The 18,284-nt window shown below is 53.6% G+C and overlaps 1 protein-coding gene across 2 annotated transcripts in view; it reads left to right on the forward strand.

The window, feature by feature from the left end:
* SMAD3 (SMAD family member 3) overlaps positions 1-14,372 on the forward strand; it is a 126,915-nt gene extending 112,543 nt beyond the window's left edge. For both annotated transcript variants that reach the window (XM_061430162.1, XM_061430163.1), the window contains exons 6-9: positions 2,444-2,656; positions 4,868-5,005; positions 7,413-7,557; positions 9,987-14,372. In XM_061430162.1, the coding sequence (XP_061286146.1) occupies positions 2,444-2,656; positions 4,868-5,005; positions 7,413-7,557; positions 9,987-10,110 (620 nt within the window). In that variant the 3' untranslated portion in view covers positions 10,111-14,372. The remainder of the gene's footprint in view (positions 1-2,443; positions 2,657-4,867; positions 5,006-7,412; positions 7,558-9,986) is intronic.
* The last annotated feature ends 3,912 nt before the right edge of the window (positions 14,373-18,284 follow it).

Below are 18,284 nucleotides of genomic sequence, written 5' to 3' on the forward strand. Positions count from 1 at the left end.
GTCAGCAGAGCCTGCCTCTGGGAAGTGGGGCCTGCCGTGCTTCCCCAGTACCTTCTGGATCTGACACGCTGCCGGGCCACTTTGAAGGCTTGGAGTGCACTTGGATTTCTTAGGTGGTGGTGGTTGTTTTTCTTAAGATTTCCAAAGCAACATAGCTCACATTTTAGTGAGCACATTGTTTAGAATATAACTTATCTCACTGGAATGTCAAACATCGAGCAACGCCAGAGCCAGATGTGGCTGACATGGCTCAGTCCAGCCTCCAGGGTACTGGCCGCGGGCTGTGGTCGCTCCTGCCCCCATCAAACCCCCTTCGCCATTAAGTAGCCTGGACACCCTGCCTTCCCTCCTCTTCCCTTGCTCCACCCTGGCAGGAGAAGGAGGAGCAAGGACACTTTGCCCCCTTTGGTTGGAGGTCAGGCCAAGAATAGGATGTTCTCAAGTTTGAACAACCAAAATTATTCTAATTGCTATAGACACCATTTATTGAGTGTCTGATGCGTGCCCTGCTCTCCACTTGAATTCTCTCAGTCCATGCAAAAACAGCGCCGGGTGAGAAAGGAGGTTCTCCACTCGGGTGGCCCCAGGGAGATGTGGACACTGAAACTCCAAGCTAAACTGCTTTGCTCAGCAGCACACAGCTGCTCTGTGTCTGGCCTGAAGCTTGGGCTCCATGACCTGGTCAAACATTCAGGGCAGTGACTGTCGTCTGGGGGCTATTTTGCCCCCTGGAAGACCTCTCTCAATGTCTGAAGGCCCTTCTGGCTGTCACAGCTGGGAGGGCGAGACGGATGTGGTCTGCCGGCATCTAGAGGCCAAGGGTGCCGCACATATCCTGGAGCCCACAGAACCGTCTCTCCCCAAACAGAATGACCCGGCCCCGAATCTCGATAGTGCTGAGGTGGAGAAACGTGGTCAGATGTCCTGACCCTCCGGCCGACTCTTCCTGGGTGTGGCAAGGGCAGGGTTGTCACCGGTCTTCAGCTCCTCCTGTGTGTGCTGACCTTCTTTTTACCCTTAGATGGGATCATGGACATTGACCCTGGAAGGAGGTCAGGGCCCCGTTGCCCAGCAGGGAGACCTGGCCCCACCTTCTGGGTTTTTCTCACACTGTCAGCGGCCTGGGGAGCTGAGCAGAGGTTCTCGTGGGCTCTCGTGGGCTCTGGGAAGTTGCCTGGCGGGCAGTGAGCAGGGGTCTCGGGCCAGGGCTGAGACTTGGTCTCACCAGCTCCCCAGAGATGCACCCTGAATGACCGTCTGTGTATATGTATATATGTATTAATAAGAGCCAGGGTGATGCTCCATGCTCTGCGATGGAGCATTGAGAGCAGCAAACTCCCTGATTGTCCAGCACACGGGATTCAAGGGGGCAGAGTGCAGGATGTGGTCCCGGGAGCAGTGCCTGGCTGGAAGGGGTGACTGGGGTGCGGAGGGGGCGGCAGGGGGTCATGTAAGCGGGCAGGCAGTGGTGCAAACGAGGAATGATGAGGGCCTGGCCCCTGGCCAGGAAGTAGGACCCTGAGATGAGCTATGATGGAGAGACGGGCGGGAGGAGGGCTCCTGGGCAGGTGTGGAGCCTGGAATGGCTGTAGGTGGCACGAGTCACGGGAAAGGCGATGTGGGGCCACGAGAGGGGAAACCTCTGTTTCCAGGGTGCCTTCCTCTTCTGAGAACCAACCCCTCACAGGATGGCAGTTTGCTCTAAGGTGCCCTTGACTGAGACACAGGCTGGCAACTGGGATAAATTCCGAGTTTCTCTTAGGTGAACGTGTGTGTCTCAGCCGCCCCAGTGGATGGCCTCTGGACACATGTGGAGGACAGTTTCCGGGGTCAGTGGCAGGGACCCAGCTCACGCCACAGACGGCAGCCGGTGCCTGTGTGGTCGCAACCGCTGAGCCCGGGTGACACCCGGGGTCGCACCAGCCTCGTCATCTGGCTGTTTCACAGGCCTGGACACTGCCGTGAGATGGGCTAGGAGTTGGTACATGATCAGGCAGAACCAGCAGCTGCAGGCCCTTTTGGGGGGCAGAGATCAGCCCCCCAAAAGGTTACTATGGGGACCTTGAAAGAAAGGCCGGTGCGGGACCAGACTGCACTGGCCGCTCCTGGCCTGTGTGGTGCATCTGCCCAGGTGTCTGTTGGTCCCAGGGCCTTTCAGATTTGGTCTGGCACCTCCTTGAAGATGGCTCTGACCTAAGGCCAGGCGGGGCAGGGCCTTTATGAGCTCAAACTAAACAGTGCCAGGGCCGGCAGAATGCGTCTCCGAAAACCTAAGGGTTCTGCCCCACTGGATCCTGTGAGTTTTACACAGGAAAAGGGTGGGGAGATCATAATGCCCTCTGAGAGGCGAGGAAACAGTCTTCCAGGGCATCCAGGGGACCCCATCCAGGAGCCCAGTGCCTGGGGGGACTCCCTGACCCAGCAGCCTGGCCTGTCTCCTCAGACCTGCAGCCCGTCACCTACTGTGAGCCGGCCTTCTGGTGCTCCATCTCCTACTACGAGCTCAACCAGCGCGTCGGGGAGACATTCCACGCCTCCCAGCCGTCCATGACGGTGGATGGCTTCACCGACCCCTCCAACTCGGAGCGCTTCTGCCTGGGGCTGCTCTCCAACGTCAACCGGAACGCGGCTGTGGAGCTGACACGGAGGCATATCGGTAAGGGGCGGCCACGCTACCCTCCCCCCGACACCCCAGCCCACCCCAGCCCCCGCGGGGACCCACCTGCCACCGCTGTGCCGCGCCTCCCTCACCTGCCCCTCAGGCCTTGTCACCTTGCTTAGGGTAAGACAGGTATAATCCAGGTCGCCTGTTCATCCCTCCTCGGGCAGAGACCATCTCTGAAAATTTGAAAGCAGTAGAGGAAGACCCTTGGATTTCTTGAGAAAGGCAACTGTGCCATTCTCTTAATAAAAATACCCTTAAAGTACAGAGCGCAGACAGGTAGATAGTCTGTCTTGGAGGACTGAGCTTTCATTTGTTCATTTCATATATAATTGTCCTAGGAACTTAGAAAAGGCGAAAAGATGATAGGTACTGCCCACTCCAGGATTCTTGGGCTTCCCTTGTGGCTCAGCTGGTAAAGAATCTGCCTGCAATGCGGGAGACCTGGGTTTGATCCCTGGGTTGGGAAGATCTCCTGGAGAAGGGAAAGGCTACCCACTCCAGTATTCTGGCCTAGAGAATTCCATGGACTGTATAGTCCATGGGGTCACAAAGAGTCGGACACGACTGAGCACTTTTCACTTTCTTTCACTTTCATTGCCTGCGGCCAGGACAGCACGGCTGCTAACACTGTCTCCTGAGCCCCAGCCTGTGGCAAAATATCACTTAGTATAGGGAAGGTGAAGCCTTGATGTGTGTCCCTCAGTTTGTTCATAAAATTGTCATGCTGAGGATGTTCACAACTTTGCGATCCAGTCACCTAGAAGGGTCGTAGAGATGGAGTAGAGAGGGTGGGTATTCTCAGACATTGTTCAGTTCATCCACGGTGGCCGAGGGGCTCTAGAGCAAACTCAAGAGCTGAGTGGGGAAGCAGGCGTCCGGGCCCATGTGAACCAGAGCACCTCTGCTCTTGCTCGTATCGTGGGCCTTCACAGAAGATCTCATGTAGAGAGAGGGTTTTCCAGTTAAAAGTTGGGAAGCCATGGGCCTGCACCAGTGGGATCATTTTCCAGGGAATAACCTGATGCCCAGTGAGGGGCAGAGGGTACACAGCAGTTGTGTGACACAGTGGGTGACATAGAGCCCCCCGCCCCAAGCCCGTACCCTTCCCAGACAGCCTCCCACTTGTTTTAGAAAGACCCGCAGTGGTATACACAGAGGTTTGTTTACTCACTCCATACTTCTGTATATCTAAAAATAGTATTTTAAAAGTTACCCAAACAAACATTTTTGTTCTTTGGATCTTGTCCTCCCACCTCCACCTCTGCCTCCTGCTCTTGACTGATGTAATACTGGGGCCCCCCCGGGTCTGCCGGCACCCTGGAGTCTTCGAGATGCCAAGTCCTGTAGCACTGAGCCAGGCGGAGCAGGGGAGTGGGGGCAGGGGACAGCTGTGGGACGAGGTGGCAGGCCTGTAGCCGATCACCTGCTTTCCATCCCGCTCCACGTCGCGCCTGTGAAATCTGGCTCCATTTCCCGGCCCTCAGGGCCTCTCCCCTCCTGGAGTGGGAACAGAGGCCTTCCAGGCAGAAGAGTACATCCCCTGGCCGAGCAGAGACTCATTGTTGGAGGGTTTATGTAACCGCTTGAATTGCAGGGCCAGTTTAAAAATAATTTCTGTCCATCTGGAGTAGATTTAAGAGATGAAGGAAAATGAAATGATGTAGACCTATGGAATGGTTTAGAAAAACGCATCGAGAGGAGAAAGGTACATGGGGTGGCGTTAATCAAGCCACGCCTGCAGTGAAGGGCTCCTGGGGTGTCTGCTGCCTGAGGAGCTCTGCAGGTTGACTATGAGTTTCTGAATGTTGGAAGGGGAAGGGACCTAATAGTAGCAGCAACAACTGCTGCTCACCGGGCACCCATGAGGTAGGTATTATCATTATCCCCATCTTGCAGATGAAGAAACTGAGGCTGAGTAACTTGGCTGAGGCCTGTGGCAGATCACTGGTGGAGGCTACCATTAAGACTTACCCTGTGCTCTTTCCTCTCATTGTCTGCCTCCCTGGTTTAGCAGCCCAGCATCAGCCATCACCTCCTGGTGGGATTAGGCCTGGACTCTGGGTCCCCTTTGCCTGGTGATGCTGCTAGAGACCAGTCACCTGGAATGTTGACTGCAGCTCTGCCTCCTGTGGTCGCTGCGGCGGGTGCCGGGACCACTGTGGGGGCCAGAGAGCCGGTCCAGGCTAACCTGAATCTCTCTAGGGCGGGGTGTGCGGCTGTACTACATTGGAGGGGAGGTCTTCGCAGAATGCCTCAGTGACAGCGCCATCTTTGTGCAGTCTCCCAACTGTAACCAGCGCTATGGCTGGCACCCAGCCACCGTCTGCAAGATTCCACCAGGTACCACCATCTACACACCCTTCCCTGTGGGCCTCTCCTCTGCGGCGCATGCCCGGGAGGCGGGAAAGCCTTCTTCTTCCTTTTCTCCTCATTGGTGTTTGCACTGACAATCTGGAGATGCTTCACTTGCGTTTTCTCTGTGCCTTGCTGTCTCACTGTGACCTCCTGGAACCTCCGCAGAACAGACGCAGCATCTGACAGGTCTGCCTTTGATCTGTGGGTACCTGTTTCCTGCCTGTGTGCACAGATGCTGAGGTAGTATGCTTGTTTGCTTCCTTCTTCCCTTCCTCCTCCCTTCCTACAGCCATGCTGGAAGCTGCAGGGGGATGGGAGGGTACAGGAAGCCCTACTGCTGCCCTCTCAGAGTGTACCCATCAGCTGAGTGTACAAGGCAAAGACCCAAATGTGCTTAACACAAGAGAGGGTGGTGCTAAGCACAGAGCAGGCAGCACAGGTCACATGCTCTTGGAACCAAGGGGGAAAAGCATTTAACTGTTAGGATGGTTCAGAGGCGGCTTCATGGAGGATAAGGCATTTGGGCTTGCAAGGAGCCATGGGCCCGCACCTGTGTGGAAGGAGTAGCCACAGGGTGATGGGGGCAGGGACGAGGGCATTCCAAGGCAGAGGGGATGATATGGGCAAAGGCCTAGAGGTGAAGGAGGGCAAGGCACGTGTGGGCTGCACTCTGGCTGTGGTGGAGGCTGTTTAAGACAGTCAGGGACGTGTTTAGAAAATATGATGGGACCGGGCCATGGAAGGACACAAGATCACGTTTACTCAAGGGGACAGTTGAGGGTTTTCTGAGTAGGACTATGTATTCCAGGGCGTGGAGGACTCACCTGGCTCACCTCAGAGGGTGGTGTGGACAGGGCCAGCCCTAGGTAGAAAACCAGGCAAGAGACTGATCTTACCTAGAACCTTGCATAGAAAGCAGAGGCAGAAAGCCCCTGAGGCCCCCTCTCCCAGGACATGCAGCCGCAGGGCGTGGACTGCGCCTGGCGGGTGGAATGTGTGGCTCAGGCCATTGCCTTCGGCACGAGTGTGGTATGTCTCCCTGCCTGCCAAGAGGCAGATGATGGTGGTGTGGCGGGTCATGGGCAAGGTCAGTTGAAGAATGCAGTTTGAGATGCTAGCGGTGCTCTGTGTTCCCAGAAGGTCGTGCGGTTGCGTTTACAGAGCACGTGTCTATCTTGGGGCTCACTTGGTCCTCTCCAGTTACTCTAGCTTTCCAGGCAAGGAGGCATGTTGAAATAAGCTCAGAGAGGTTAAGTCACCTGCACAGGACGCACAGCTAGTAAGTGGCCGAGCCAGGATGAGCCTCGGGCTGTGTGCTCCTCTGCTGCTCGCTGGGCAGGGGGCTGGAGGCCACTGTGGGCCGTGCTCCACCTCCTGTCCCCTTAGAGAAGACGAGGAGAGGAAGCCCAGCTGCACTTTTGGCTTCCTGCCCACCCCTTGGCCCTCCCAGCCTCTCTGGTTCGGGCAGAGCTGGCTGTGGTGCTGGCTGTCAGTTCTTGGAATGTCGGCGCTGGGGGCTCTTGAGGCCAGCCTCTCCTTTCACAAGGGAGATATGGGCTTAGAAGAGAAAGGAACCAGCCCAGAGTCGCACAGCCAGCCGAGGGGCCCAGTCAGTGCTGGCCCGCTAGCGAGCGTCACCTCAGCTCACCTTTGGGGCATTTCCGGCATGTGCTTTTGTCTTTTTCTTTTTCTTGTTGACACATTCCTGGCACTTGGGCTGTAGGACTTCAAACAGGAGATTTATTGTGCGTTTCACGTGTGCCTGTCTCTGGTTGTACTGCTGGAAGAGTTAGGCACACACCTTCACTTTCCTGTGAATGTCACCCTAACCCAGCTTTGTGCCCAGATCTCTCGCTACCCCCGGTCCCAGTGGAGGTGGATTCATCGGAGAACCCTGGGTGGAAGGTGCCCAGGACCCTCTGCTGAACTTCCTGTTGGCATGGCAGGCTGGGCAGCCTCTCAGCTGCCCTGTCCGGCGCCCCCTCCGTCGAAGGGCACGGCCTTCTGTTCCCCAGGCCCCACACCAAGGGTACCTCCGGGTCACAGCCCTGTCTCTCTGTTCCCTGGAGTTCCGCCTGGCCCCTTCACCCAGGGCAGAGCCCCCCACCTGACTGTCTCCCTCAGCCTTCCCCCTGCTCTGGGAACTAGAACTTATGGACCAGGGTTGAGCACCCTCTACAGCTGTGTCGGCTGCACCTCCCTATTGAAGTGGCGGTGGCTTCAGGGTGGAGACCACATGGGCTGCCCCCAGCAGGCGGCTGAGCGTGGAGTCTGTGGCTAATGCGGAAATGCTGGTCTGGGGGGTGACCTTGGGGGTGGCTTTAACCAGGAGGGGCGCTCAGGCCAAGTACCGTCTTCGTCCCCGTGAGCTCTGCGTCTGTCCTGTTGGCAGGATGCAACCTGAAGATCTTCAACAACCAGGAGTTTGCCGCCCTCTTGGCTCAGTCTGTCAACCAGGGCTTCGAGGCCGTGTACCAGCTGACCCGCATGTGCACCATTCGCATGAGCTTTGTCAAAGGCTGGGGAGCCGAGTACAGGTGGGTGCTGGGGTGCCTGTCCTAGGGGCGCAGGGGCCACAGGTGACTCAGAACAGCTGAGCAGGGGCTCCTCAGAGATGAGCTAGGCTGGCCCTCTCCCCGAAGAGCAGAAGGACCGGGGATCAGCATGGGGCCGAGTCCCATTAGACGAGGAAGAGCGAGCAGTGCTTGCCCATCGTTTCAGTGTCTCAGGCACGGGCAGCATCTCATCGTCACAACCCTGGGTGGGGATGTTGGTATCATCCCTGTTGTACAGATGAGGGAACGAAGGCCCAGGGAGGGAACTGACTTGCCTGAAGTCACATCACTGGTGGAAACGCTGAGCCTGCTACTGCACCCTCTTTGCATCTTCCTCGTTTCTTCTGGGCAGATGATTTTAGGACGACCCTCTCCAAGGAGTTAAGTCTCCCCCTCAGGGTTCCTTCCCTCCTCTGTGGCTCCTTCTCTGACCTGGTAATCCTGAGGATCTAGGGTTTTAAAACTGAGAAAGCAGGGAAGAGAGGAGGAGATGCCAGCAGTCAAAGGAACAATATTCACTTGCTCAGAAATGATTTTCTTTCAGAATTTCACGTACTGGTTTAAACGCAGCACTGGTCAGGGGACGTCCCTGGTCCGCTCTGTCGAAGCTCTCAGACCACTCGGGTGTGGGCCTAAGCTGCCTGTTCCTTTTCTTTCCACACCTGCACAGGAGCTTCCTCGAAAGGCGGGTCTGTGCACCCAGCCCCCACTCCACGGCAGAGGCAGGGGCGCCCACACGTCAGCCCGAGCCAGTACCTCGCAAGTTACTCCCCCCTTCTCTTCATTTTCCCAGATGTTTGGAATCCATTTTGTTTTGCAGTCATTCTGCACCCGGGCCAAACCCATTTCAGTATTGGCTCTGGGCCACCATTTATAATGAAATCCAGATGAGCGTGACTTATGGAAAGTCAGATTCTCATTAGAGGATTTCGGTCCGTAAAATCCTCGTCTGTCATTTACCGTATTTTAGCTGCTGTTCCCCGTGTCTGCCCCACAGTGCTGGGGAACACAGCCGTTGGTCTGTGGGGTCTCTCTCAAATCTGGGAGGTGTGACCAATTGGGCAGTCCGAGTGGTCAGCCTTCAGGCTGATAACAGCCTGAGATCAGCCTAGGCCCACGGGCCCAGCCCGAGGGACATTGTAGCTCACCTCTTAGCCTTGGCTGGAATCATTTAGGCAACAAGAAAGGTTAGAAAACTAGTCTTGTTTTTTGTTGGGGAAGGGAAATATTTAAAGATGGACCCAGTGGGAAGGAGCCAGAGGGAGGTCTGTCCCTCCTAACACTCAGACTGGCGTTTTGAGGGTCGCACGCAGGCACCCAGGTCAGGCAGGCACCCCGGGGCCGAGTCTGCGAGCCCGTTTCTAACCTTCCGCTCAGACGATGCGCGGGCCAGGCGAGGAGGGTGGTGCCCTGGGGTTGGCGGCTCTCAACCTGGCGCGGCACGCAGCTGCCCAGCTTCAAGTGCTGGGGGAAGAGGCCCTTTGTTGGCCGGAGCCTTTCCCTGGGGCCACTGTGTCACCGCACAGGACACGCTGCCAGCACACCCCGGCCTGTGCAGCCCACCACGTCACTGCTGCCTGGCAGCACTGTGGAGCAGCCTGACCGGCGGCGCGGCCCCTTCCCAGAACAGTCTCGCCCTCCTCTGCCTCCTGGGCCAAGGAGAGGAAGGTTTCATCCCTTCCTGTGAGGTGGCCCAGAGCCGGGCCTGGGGCCCGGGCCTCTCACCTCCAGCTGGCACCCGCACCTCCGGCCTCAGCAGATAGCCTTTTGCTCAGCGGAGGCCTTTGGGAGCTCGCCTGCGAGCTGCGTCATCAACCAGCCCGAATTTAGACAGAGGGCTTTGGGGAAAAGAAACGTGTGGTGTGCCTTAGTTTTTTTCCAGTAATTGTTCCATGGCTCGCTCTGCTCGTAAGATTTTCCAAAATAAGGCCATAGATGGGAATTATATCAGCACATTGGGGACCAACGGCATGCGGACTCTGTCGGCGCTTTGTAAAAAAACACCCCTCAACCAGACAGACGCCCGTCACCGTGGCCTGCCAGGACTGGAGGCGGGGGGACTGTGGGTGCCCACTTAGGACGGGGGGCTGGGAAGACCTTTGCTCTGGCTGGAGGTTCTCCATCAGGCGCCCGTCACGGCAACCGGTGGGCCTCTGGGGCACCCTGGAATTTGCCTTACATGTTTCTCTCTAAGGGGGCCACCTCCTTTCCCTTCCTGCTTGGAGGAGTTTGGCAGGCAGTTTCAGCAAGTTGGTGGCACCTTCTCCAGGACTGGGTCTGGCAGGGCAGGCTGTAGCTCTGGCTCTGGGAAGAAGACTGACACCAGATCAGGAGAAGCCACTCTGATGCATCTGTGTGCTACTGGATCTTCTAAATGGCCCCCACCCACCCTTTTCTCAAATGTCTTGCAGGAGACAAACTGTGACCAGCACCCCCTGCTGGATTGAGCTGCACCTGAATGGACCTTTGCAGTGGCTTGACAAGGTCCTCACCCAGATGGGCTCCCCTAGCATCCGCTGCTCCAGCGTGTCTTAGGGACACTGCGAGTGAAGGGGGAGGGTAGGGAGGGTGGATCTGGGGAAGAGGGCCATGTAGGAGGTGGAGAAATCAGAACTCAACTCACTGGTGTCAAAAGAAGAAATTTTTCTCCCTCAACTAAAGTGGCATCAGCCTGTTTTCCAAAACACGAAAGCAAACCCAGAGGTGAATTTCTGTGAACAGCTGTCTGCTGAACACGGTGGCCCTTCGGCCCCAGTATGAAGGGTAAGAAATGGCTTCTGCTCTGGTGGCGTGAGCAAACAGGTAGTGTTTCACCGCCTGCCCCTCCCCTGGTCCCCTTCTTTCTTAAAGACAGCAAACTGAGATGTCAGTGCCCAACAGGAACTGGCCCCCTGGTTAGGACTGGAGTGTGGACTTTGCCTTGGGTGCTCTGGGCAGGGAGAAGCTTGCAGGGGTCTGAGCACACCATGGGCCCAGCCCTCCCCTTCCGCTGAATATTCCCAAACCCCAGCAGGAGCAGACCATGTACCTGGGCGCTGGATTGACTTGCGGCGGGGAAGGGGCTCGTCTGTCTCCACCTCTCTGAGCCTACTGATTGTGTCTAGAATCGAGCACATAGGGACCGGTGGCAAGGGGTGGAAAGACACCTCTTCTTTAAAAATGATCTTAAATTTGCCCTCATTTTCAGCAGTTGGCAGGATCTGTTGAGGCTCAGCACATACCCAACATACAGTTTGTATCATCATGTTAATCTCAAGAGAGATCCGAATCACGGGAAGTGTTCCCAGGAGGTAGCTGTCCATGAGGTGTGCAAGGGTGTCCGGTCACCTGTAAGAGCTCGCTCCGCTTTCTCATGCATTTGGCTGTATTGGTTGGTATAGTCAGTTGCGTTAATTAAATGAACTGTATCATATGGTCTTTTAAACATTTGATTTTTTAAAAAAACAAACACCCCGGGTGACACACTGACTGGGAAACCAGAGTGGGACCCAGCAACTTCTCTCCCAAAGTGAAGCTTTTTCCAGGTTTTGTTAAGAAGACACCTGCCAGTACTTTTGGAAGCTGAAACTGACAAAAGCAAATTCACCAAGAGGGAAAGATCTCAGGCCGACAAAGAAATAAAAGGGCTATTAAAAAAAATTATTTTTACACCTTTGAAAACTGCAGAATTGGTGCCAAGAGGTCTGTCATCTTTCCCCTGAGGGATGAGATTATCTAGCTCACGGCAGAGGACCGGCAGTGACAACTCTAGCAGTTAGAATGTGTAGTAAGTATCGCTCCCGGTGGCAATTAGTGAGGAAACTACTATAGATTATTTCAACTGGAAAAAAAAGAGCCCCCTTATACTGACCTTTTGCAGAATGCAGCAGATGGAATTGTCACTTGCAATTGGTACTTTATTCTTTGCTGCTGTTTTTTGTATGAAATGAGTTATCCCATATTTTTTGCATGGTTTTCTACCAGGAAAAATAAAGGGATTTCCTATGGAAGTCCTGTATTATTCCAGGTGAAGGGAAGAAAGTTGTGTACTTTTGGCAGGTATAAACCTCAAATGTGATGACATTTGTGATGCTGTGTGGAGACACTGGGTGCTTCCTGGTGCCTTGCTCGCAGGACCCTAGGCCTCAGAAGCTCCAGCCCCGAAGTCCAGGTAGGAGGGCTGCTCACCATGCCTCCAGAGGACACAGCAGCAGGCAGGAGTGCCTTGCCAGACGTGGACTAGTCTTCACACAGGGCTGTTGTCAGAGTCCAGAGACACCACACAGCCCCTCACTCCACCTGAGGCCAGATGCTGTGGCTCTGAAGTTTCTGCCTGGTGTGAAATGATCGTGGACTGCTTTTTACAGATACAAGAAATCATGTGAACCTCCTGGATGTGTGTTTCTGCCCCCCGTCAGGCCTGAGACTGGTGGTATGGCTTCTAACTTCAGTTTGGCCTAGGCTGGAGCCGTCGTGGTGCCCCTACTAAAAGCCACGGGGAGCAGTCTCCAGGGGCCCGTCATCTCCTGAGAGCACTCCCTACGGCACACAGCTGTCCTCCAGGTACTTGGGAGCTGGCTTCAGGTACAGCCCAATTTGGGTGATCTGGTTGGTCATGTCTGGTTGCATCTAGATGGCGTCTTAGAACCCACAATGCTGAAAGCTAAAGAATCTTTGTAGGAGGCATGGATTTGTTGTGTTTTTTCCCTAAAGCTACTTACTTGGCCTTTTTTCTTTATAACTAGACTGCTGAAGGAAGATGGGTGAGGAAAAAGTGGGTAAGACCACGTTCAGCACCCTTCAAAAGAAAATTTGGTTGTACCTAGAGGTTAGGATCTGGTTTCATTCCCATCAGAGAGGCTGCGTAAGTGGCTTTGAGGCATGTGTGATATTAGTGTCCTACAAGTCATAAAAAGTAGTTTTAAAACCCTATTGCATAAAGGCATTTATACATTGAAAGACAGGACAGGTGAAGGGGCAGGAGGAGGGCGGTTCTCGGGGTGATGGCAGCTGCTGGAGGGTGCTTTTGGTGTCACTGCCCAGGCTGCAGGACATGCCTGCTCCCCGGCCCCGGGCTCCCCGCCAGGCCGCCCTCACCTTGCGGCTTGCGGCGATGCTGACCCGGGTGTGGCTACAGCGCAGGGGCCCTAGGTCCTGGCCTTGGCACCTCCCCTGGGAGCCAGCTTCTGTTCCCTTTCCTCTCCTCCCACACCCTCCCCACTCCTAACTTTATTTAGTACTGGGAGCCTTCCAGCGCAAGTAGGTAGCCGCCCTGGCAGTTCGGGTTACAGGCCTGTGCTGGCACGTCATCTCCACTGGCCACCTTCCTGGCAGGCTGCAGACCTGACATTTTGAGACAAACCCAGAGTCAGGAGCGGGGACTTTGACTCTTAGGAGGAACAGACAGCAGGGCAAGGCTGCTGGCAGACTCTTCCATTGTCCTTATGTTGTCTGTGAGGTTTTTTTTTTAATCGTCCGTGGTGATTATTTTTTTAAATCATTGTTAACGTATTGGAATGAGCTGTAGCACATATCTTGTGCTTCAGTTTGTTTTTCTCCATCTCCCTCTGGCTTCCTGGAGTTTGGACATATTCCAGGGCTAAATGCTTTTACTCAAACCGCAGAAAAAAGTTTTCTTGAAGTTATGTGTGCATGTCATGCATGCATGCGAGTCATTTGGGGAGAAAGCAGAGATCTGATTTCATTTGCAGCCCCAAGCTGCCATTTCTGAGGCTCTGAGGACCTCTGCAGGGCCAGAGCTCCCATTAGGCCACTCTCTGTAGTCTGTAAGAGAAGGGAGGGACAGGAATTGGCATGTGCTCCTAGGACTGTTTATCAAGGGGGTTACCAGTAGCGAGAGGGCGCATGTTTGGTTCTGAACCCTGTATCTCACTGTGACTTCAAGTGGCAGAGTTGGGAGTTTTCTCCCTAATCTACATCTTTGCTAGAAGAAAACCTCAACATAGTCACTCTGGTGTGGTATAGATGTTCCCTTCTAGAACCTTCCTTCAAGTAACAGTCTTTGAGGAGTATCAGCCACTTCTCAAGTGGGTAGGAAAGCAGAAAAATGTATGGATCAAAACTGAAGAGGCCTCTCTGATGGGAGAGTGGGGAGATGACTTGCTATACAAGCAACCTTTCAGAAACACGGCTATCACAAAGAAAAACTCATGTATTGTGTAAACTGGATTGAGAAATTCTCTCAAGTGATCCTGTAATTTTTTTTTATGCTGAAGTAATGTACACTCGAGCATTCTGGTGTTTTTATATTTATGTAATAATTTCTTAAAACCAAGACAGATAACTATTTAATTTTGGAAGAAAGTTGGAAACGGCTCTCCTCCCGAGGACAGTGGCTTGGCCCCCAGAGCCACCAACCCAGGCTGGCTCCCTGTGTGGCAGCATGTGAACACAGGCAGCTAGCTCAGGCCAACGCAGGCCCGTCCACAGGGGCCTCTGAACCCAGCCCCTCTCCCTTCCCAGGGGCGAGAACTGTACAGAGGGCTGGAGCCACCTGCCCCCAAGAAGCCTTCATTCACCTTCAGTGCTGCTGTTGCAACTAGGCTGTCCTGGGCGGGACTCCTGCTTGGGTGGGGAAGAGAACGGAGGATGCTGATTACCTTCCCTTCTCAGCCAGCCTGACCTTTTAATACCCTTTGTAAAAAGCATGTATGTATTTATAGTGTTTTAGATTTTTCTAACTTTTGTATCTTAAGAGCTGAGCACCTGTTTAAGCATTTACCCCTGTTGTTAAATGTGTCCTCTCTCCTCTCTTCCTCCTGTAAGTGCCCTTCTAATAAAACTTCATTGAAAAGCAACTGGGCTGGAAGTGCACATTCATTCTTGCTGCCGTGTCTGGCTGCAGAGTTTAAAGGGCCTGGGGCCTTCAGAGAAGAGAGTCGCTGAGCCCAGGTGTGCCAGGTCCCATTCTGCCACTGCCCGCATTCACTCACTGAGCACAACGTGCAGGGAGAGCAGGGGCTTCCAGCTCCGGCACACCTCCCAGCGGTGCTGCCTCCAGGCTGTCAGTCTGTGCTCACGTCCACTGTATCGGAAAGCCTCCGGCCAGTGACTGCAGGTCACCAGATTAGTCTCCCCACAGGCGTAGAGGTAAGTTTCAGACTCCTAAAGAAGTTGGTTTCTGCATCTTTCCAGCTCTGATGGACTTAGCTCCTGTGGAAATTCATTTTAAATTTCAAACCCCCAAGGAGAAAGAGACGTGAAAATCTCTCCTCTGGCTGAGTCGTACATTGACCTGAGATGATGTGGATTAAGAAAAAGGATGATTAGAATGAGTAAACCATTTGGGGAAGGCAGAAGGGAGCTGGAATCATTCTCCAGCTGGGTCACTTCCTTCTAAGGACATCACCAGAGTCCAAGTACTTGCTGTCCCAGGAGGGAGGCGGGCTCGGGCTTCACAGGAACCGCACCTGTGAGCCTGTAGGTTTGCCCTCCATGAATGACATCACATTCCTACCTTCATCGTTATCTGGCCAGTTCCAGCCTCCTGCCCGTAAACAACTTTCCTCAAGGTTTTATCTAGTCGATTTCTCAGCAAATGACTCTTGGATCCATTCCTCTAACCAGCCTGTCCCTGAGCTCCACAACTTTAACTCCAGCCGTCTGTTAAACATGAGCCAGACAACACCCCAACTGAATCATCTTCCACCTTGCCCAAGCAAACTCCCTTTCCTGACTCCCAGTGTTTATTGGAGCCTCACCTCCAGGCCTCCTCCCCAGACCCGAGTCCCGAGCGTTTCTTTTCCTTGCTCCCCACGTACCTCTGCAGCCACCCCTGTGGACCAAACCTCCCTTTTGGAAAGGCCCTGAGTGTTCGGGTTCCCCTGAACCCTCTTGCACAAGCTCTTCTCAGGCCTGCACCTCCCCGCTCCATGGCGGTGCACCCAGACCACGGTAGGTACCCTGGAGACTCCCTCACAGAGCTTGCCTACCCATGTGATTGCAAGCCACATATACATTCAAGACTCCCAGATCAGTACTTCTAGCCCAGACATCAAACCCGAGCTTCAGACACATCCAACAGCCTGGTACACGGAGGTGCCACTGGTACCTCAGGGTCTTAGTTGCTCAGTCATATCCGACTCTTTGAGGCCCCATGGACTGTAGCCTGCCAGGCTCCTCTGTCCATGGAATTCTCAAGGCAAGACTACTGCAGTGAGTTGCCATTCTCTTCTCCATGGGATCTTTCTGACCCAGGGATTGAACTCATGACTTGTGCATTGCAGGCAGATTCTTTACTGTCTGAGCCACCAGATCAGATCAGTCGCTCAGTCGTGTCCAACTCTTTGCAACCCCATGAATCCCAGCACGCCAGGCCTCCCTGTCTATCACCAACTCCCGGAGTTCACTCACACTCACATCCATCGAATCAGTGATGCCATCCAGCCATCTCATCCTCTGTTGTCCCCTTCTCCTCCTGCACCCAATCCCTCCCAGCATCAGAGTCTTTTCCAATGAGTCAACTCTTCGCATGAGGTGGCCAAAGTACTGGAGTTTCAGCTTTAGCATCATTCCTTCCAAAGAAATCCCAGGGCTGATCTCCTTCAGAATGGACTGGTTGGATCTCCTTGCAGTCCAAGGGACTCTCAAGAGTCTTCTCCAACACCACAGTTCAAAAGCATCAATTCTTCAGCACTCAGCCTTCTTCACAGTCCAACTCTCACATCCATACATGACCACAGGAAAAACCATAGCCTTGACTAGATGAATCTTTGTTGGCAAAGTAATGTCTCTGCTTTTGAATATGCTATCTAGGTTGGTCATAACTTTTCTTCCAAGGAGTAAGCGTCTTTTAATTTCATGGCTGCAGTCACCATCTGTAGTGATTTTGGAGCCCAGAAAAATAAAGTCTGACACTGTTTCCACTGTTTCCCCATCTATTTCCCATGAAGTGGTGGGACCGGATGCCATGATCTTCGTTTTCTGAATGTTGAGCTTTAAGCCAACTTTTTCACTCTCCTCTTTCACTTTCATCAAGAGGCTTTTGAGTTCCTCTTCACTTTCTGCCATAAGGGTGGTGTCATCTACATATCTGAGGTTATTGGTATTTCTCCCAGCAATCTTGATTCCAGTTTGTGTTTCTTCCAGTCCAGCGTTTCTCATGATGTACTCTGCATATAAGTTAAATAAACAGGGTGACAATATACAGCCTTGACGGACTCCTTTTCCTAAAATTCAATACCTCCGAACTCAGTTTAAAAGAACAGAATTTATCCTTGCCCTCACTGAACCATCACCCTCTCCTGCCTTCAACCCTCTTTCGTCACAGCCCTCTACCCAGCCCACAGCCATGAAGTCCCAGTCGCCCACCACTCCCTTGTGCCCCATGTCTGACCAGTCCTGGCCCTCCACTCACAGTCCTAGCCCCAGGCTCTCCAGCACCTGGACAATTGCCTGGCTTCCTAACCACTCCCCCAGCCTCCAGCCTGCGTTCCTGTAACTGCATCATCCACAGTGACCCAGGCACCTCCCTGACCTCAGACGGCCCCACAGTCCACAGCACAAAATTCTAAGGCCTTCGACATGAACCTCATGACCCTTGGCAGCTGGGCCCCATCCAGCTTGCCACCTCGCCCCTGCAACCCAGCACCCTGGTGACACCGTTCCTCACTTATCACACCAGGATCCGTGACCACTCGAAATGGCAACACCTCCTCCCCAGTCTACACCCTGCTCCCCACCCCACCTGACACAGCAGCAGTTCACCTGGCTAACCTCCCCTAATGCTCCGAGACTCACTTCAGAAAGGAAGCCTTTTGTGAATCTGCCTATCACCGTGGAGTCAACTTGCATTAACTGTCTACCCATCTAAGCCGAGTTCCTTAAAAGTAGGGTCTACATCTTATTCTCGTATCCTCAGGTTCTTTTGGCAATCACATATTTTTGCTGAACTATGAACTGGTGCCCATATTATAGTAGACTCTACCTTAGCAGTACCTTTTCCATCCATTTTCACATTATCCCATATGTGCGTGTGTGCTAAGTCGTTTCAGCTGTACCCCATGCAGACTGTAACCAGCCGGGCTCCTCTGTCCATGGGTCTCCAGGCAAGAATACTGGAGTGAGTTGCCATTCTCTTCTGTAGGGCATCTTCCTGACCCAGGGATCAAAGCCTTGACTCTCGTATCTCCTAAACTGGCAGGTGGGTTCTTTACCACTAGCCCCAGCTGAGAAGTCCTACTGTCCCATACAAGTCCTTATATATGGCTGAAGGAATGCCACCCAAAGTTCTGATTACCTTTCATCAGTTATTCCAGTACTCTAATCTGCCACCCTTTAGTCCAGGGATGGCAAATACAGGGCAAAATCACCACCACTTGCTATTTTTCCATCCATGCAGAGCACTCATCACAGTGTGGAGTCCATTCTCAGTTTCAGAATCTTCAACACAGCTCTCTAGGAAGACTGCTAAGCAACTGGTGTTGGCTAGTACTGCTGCCAGATGTTCCTGGAATTACAGTTACCTGTCTTTTCTGCCCTAAGCCCGTCGGCTCCCTGATGATCTCCCAAGCAGGCACAGAGTGGTACTCCGAGGTTCTCAACATCACTTCATCCTCATCTACCATGACTTCTCTAGCTGTACGACAGGGGTTTCCCCAACATCACCCCTTGCTCATCTCTATACCTTTATTCATGCTGTAGCTCCACTGAGAATTCTGCAACCTCACCCATATATCTACCCCGATTCTTAGCCCAATAGCTCAATTCAA

Source organism: Bos javanicus, chromosome 10 (assembly GCF_032452875.1).
Source record: "Bos javanicus breed banteng chromosome 10, ARS-OSU_banteng_1.0, whole genome shotgun sequence".
NCBI classification, from domain to species: Eukaryota; Metazoa; Chordata; class Mammalia; order Artiodactyla; family Bovidae; genus Bos; species Bos javanicus.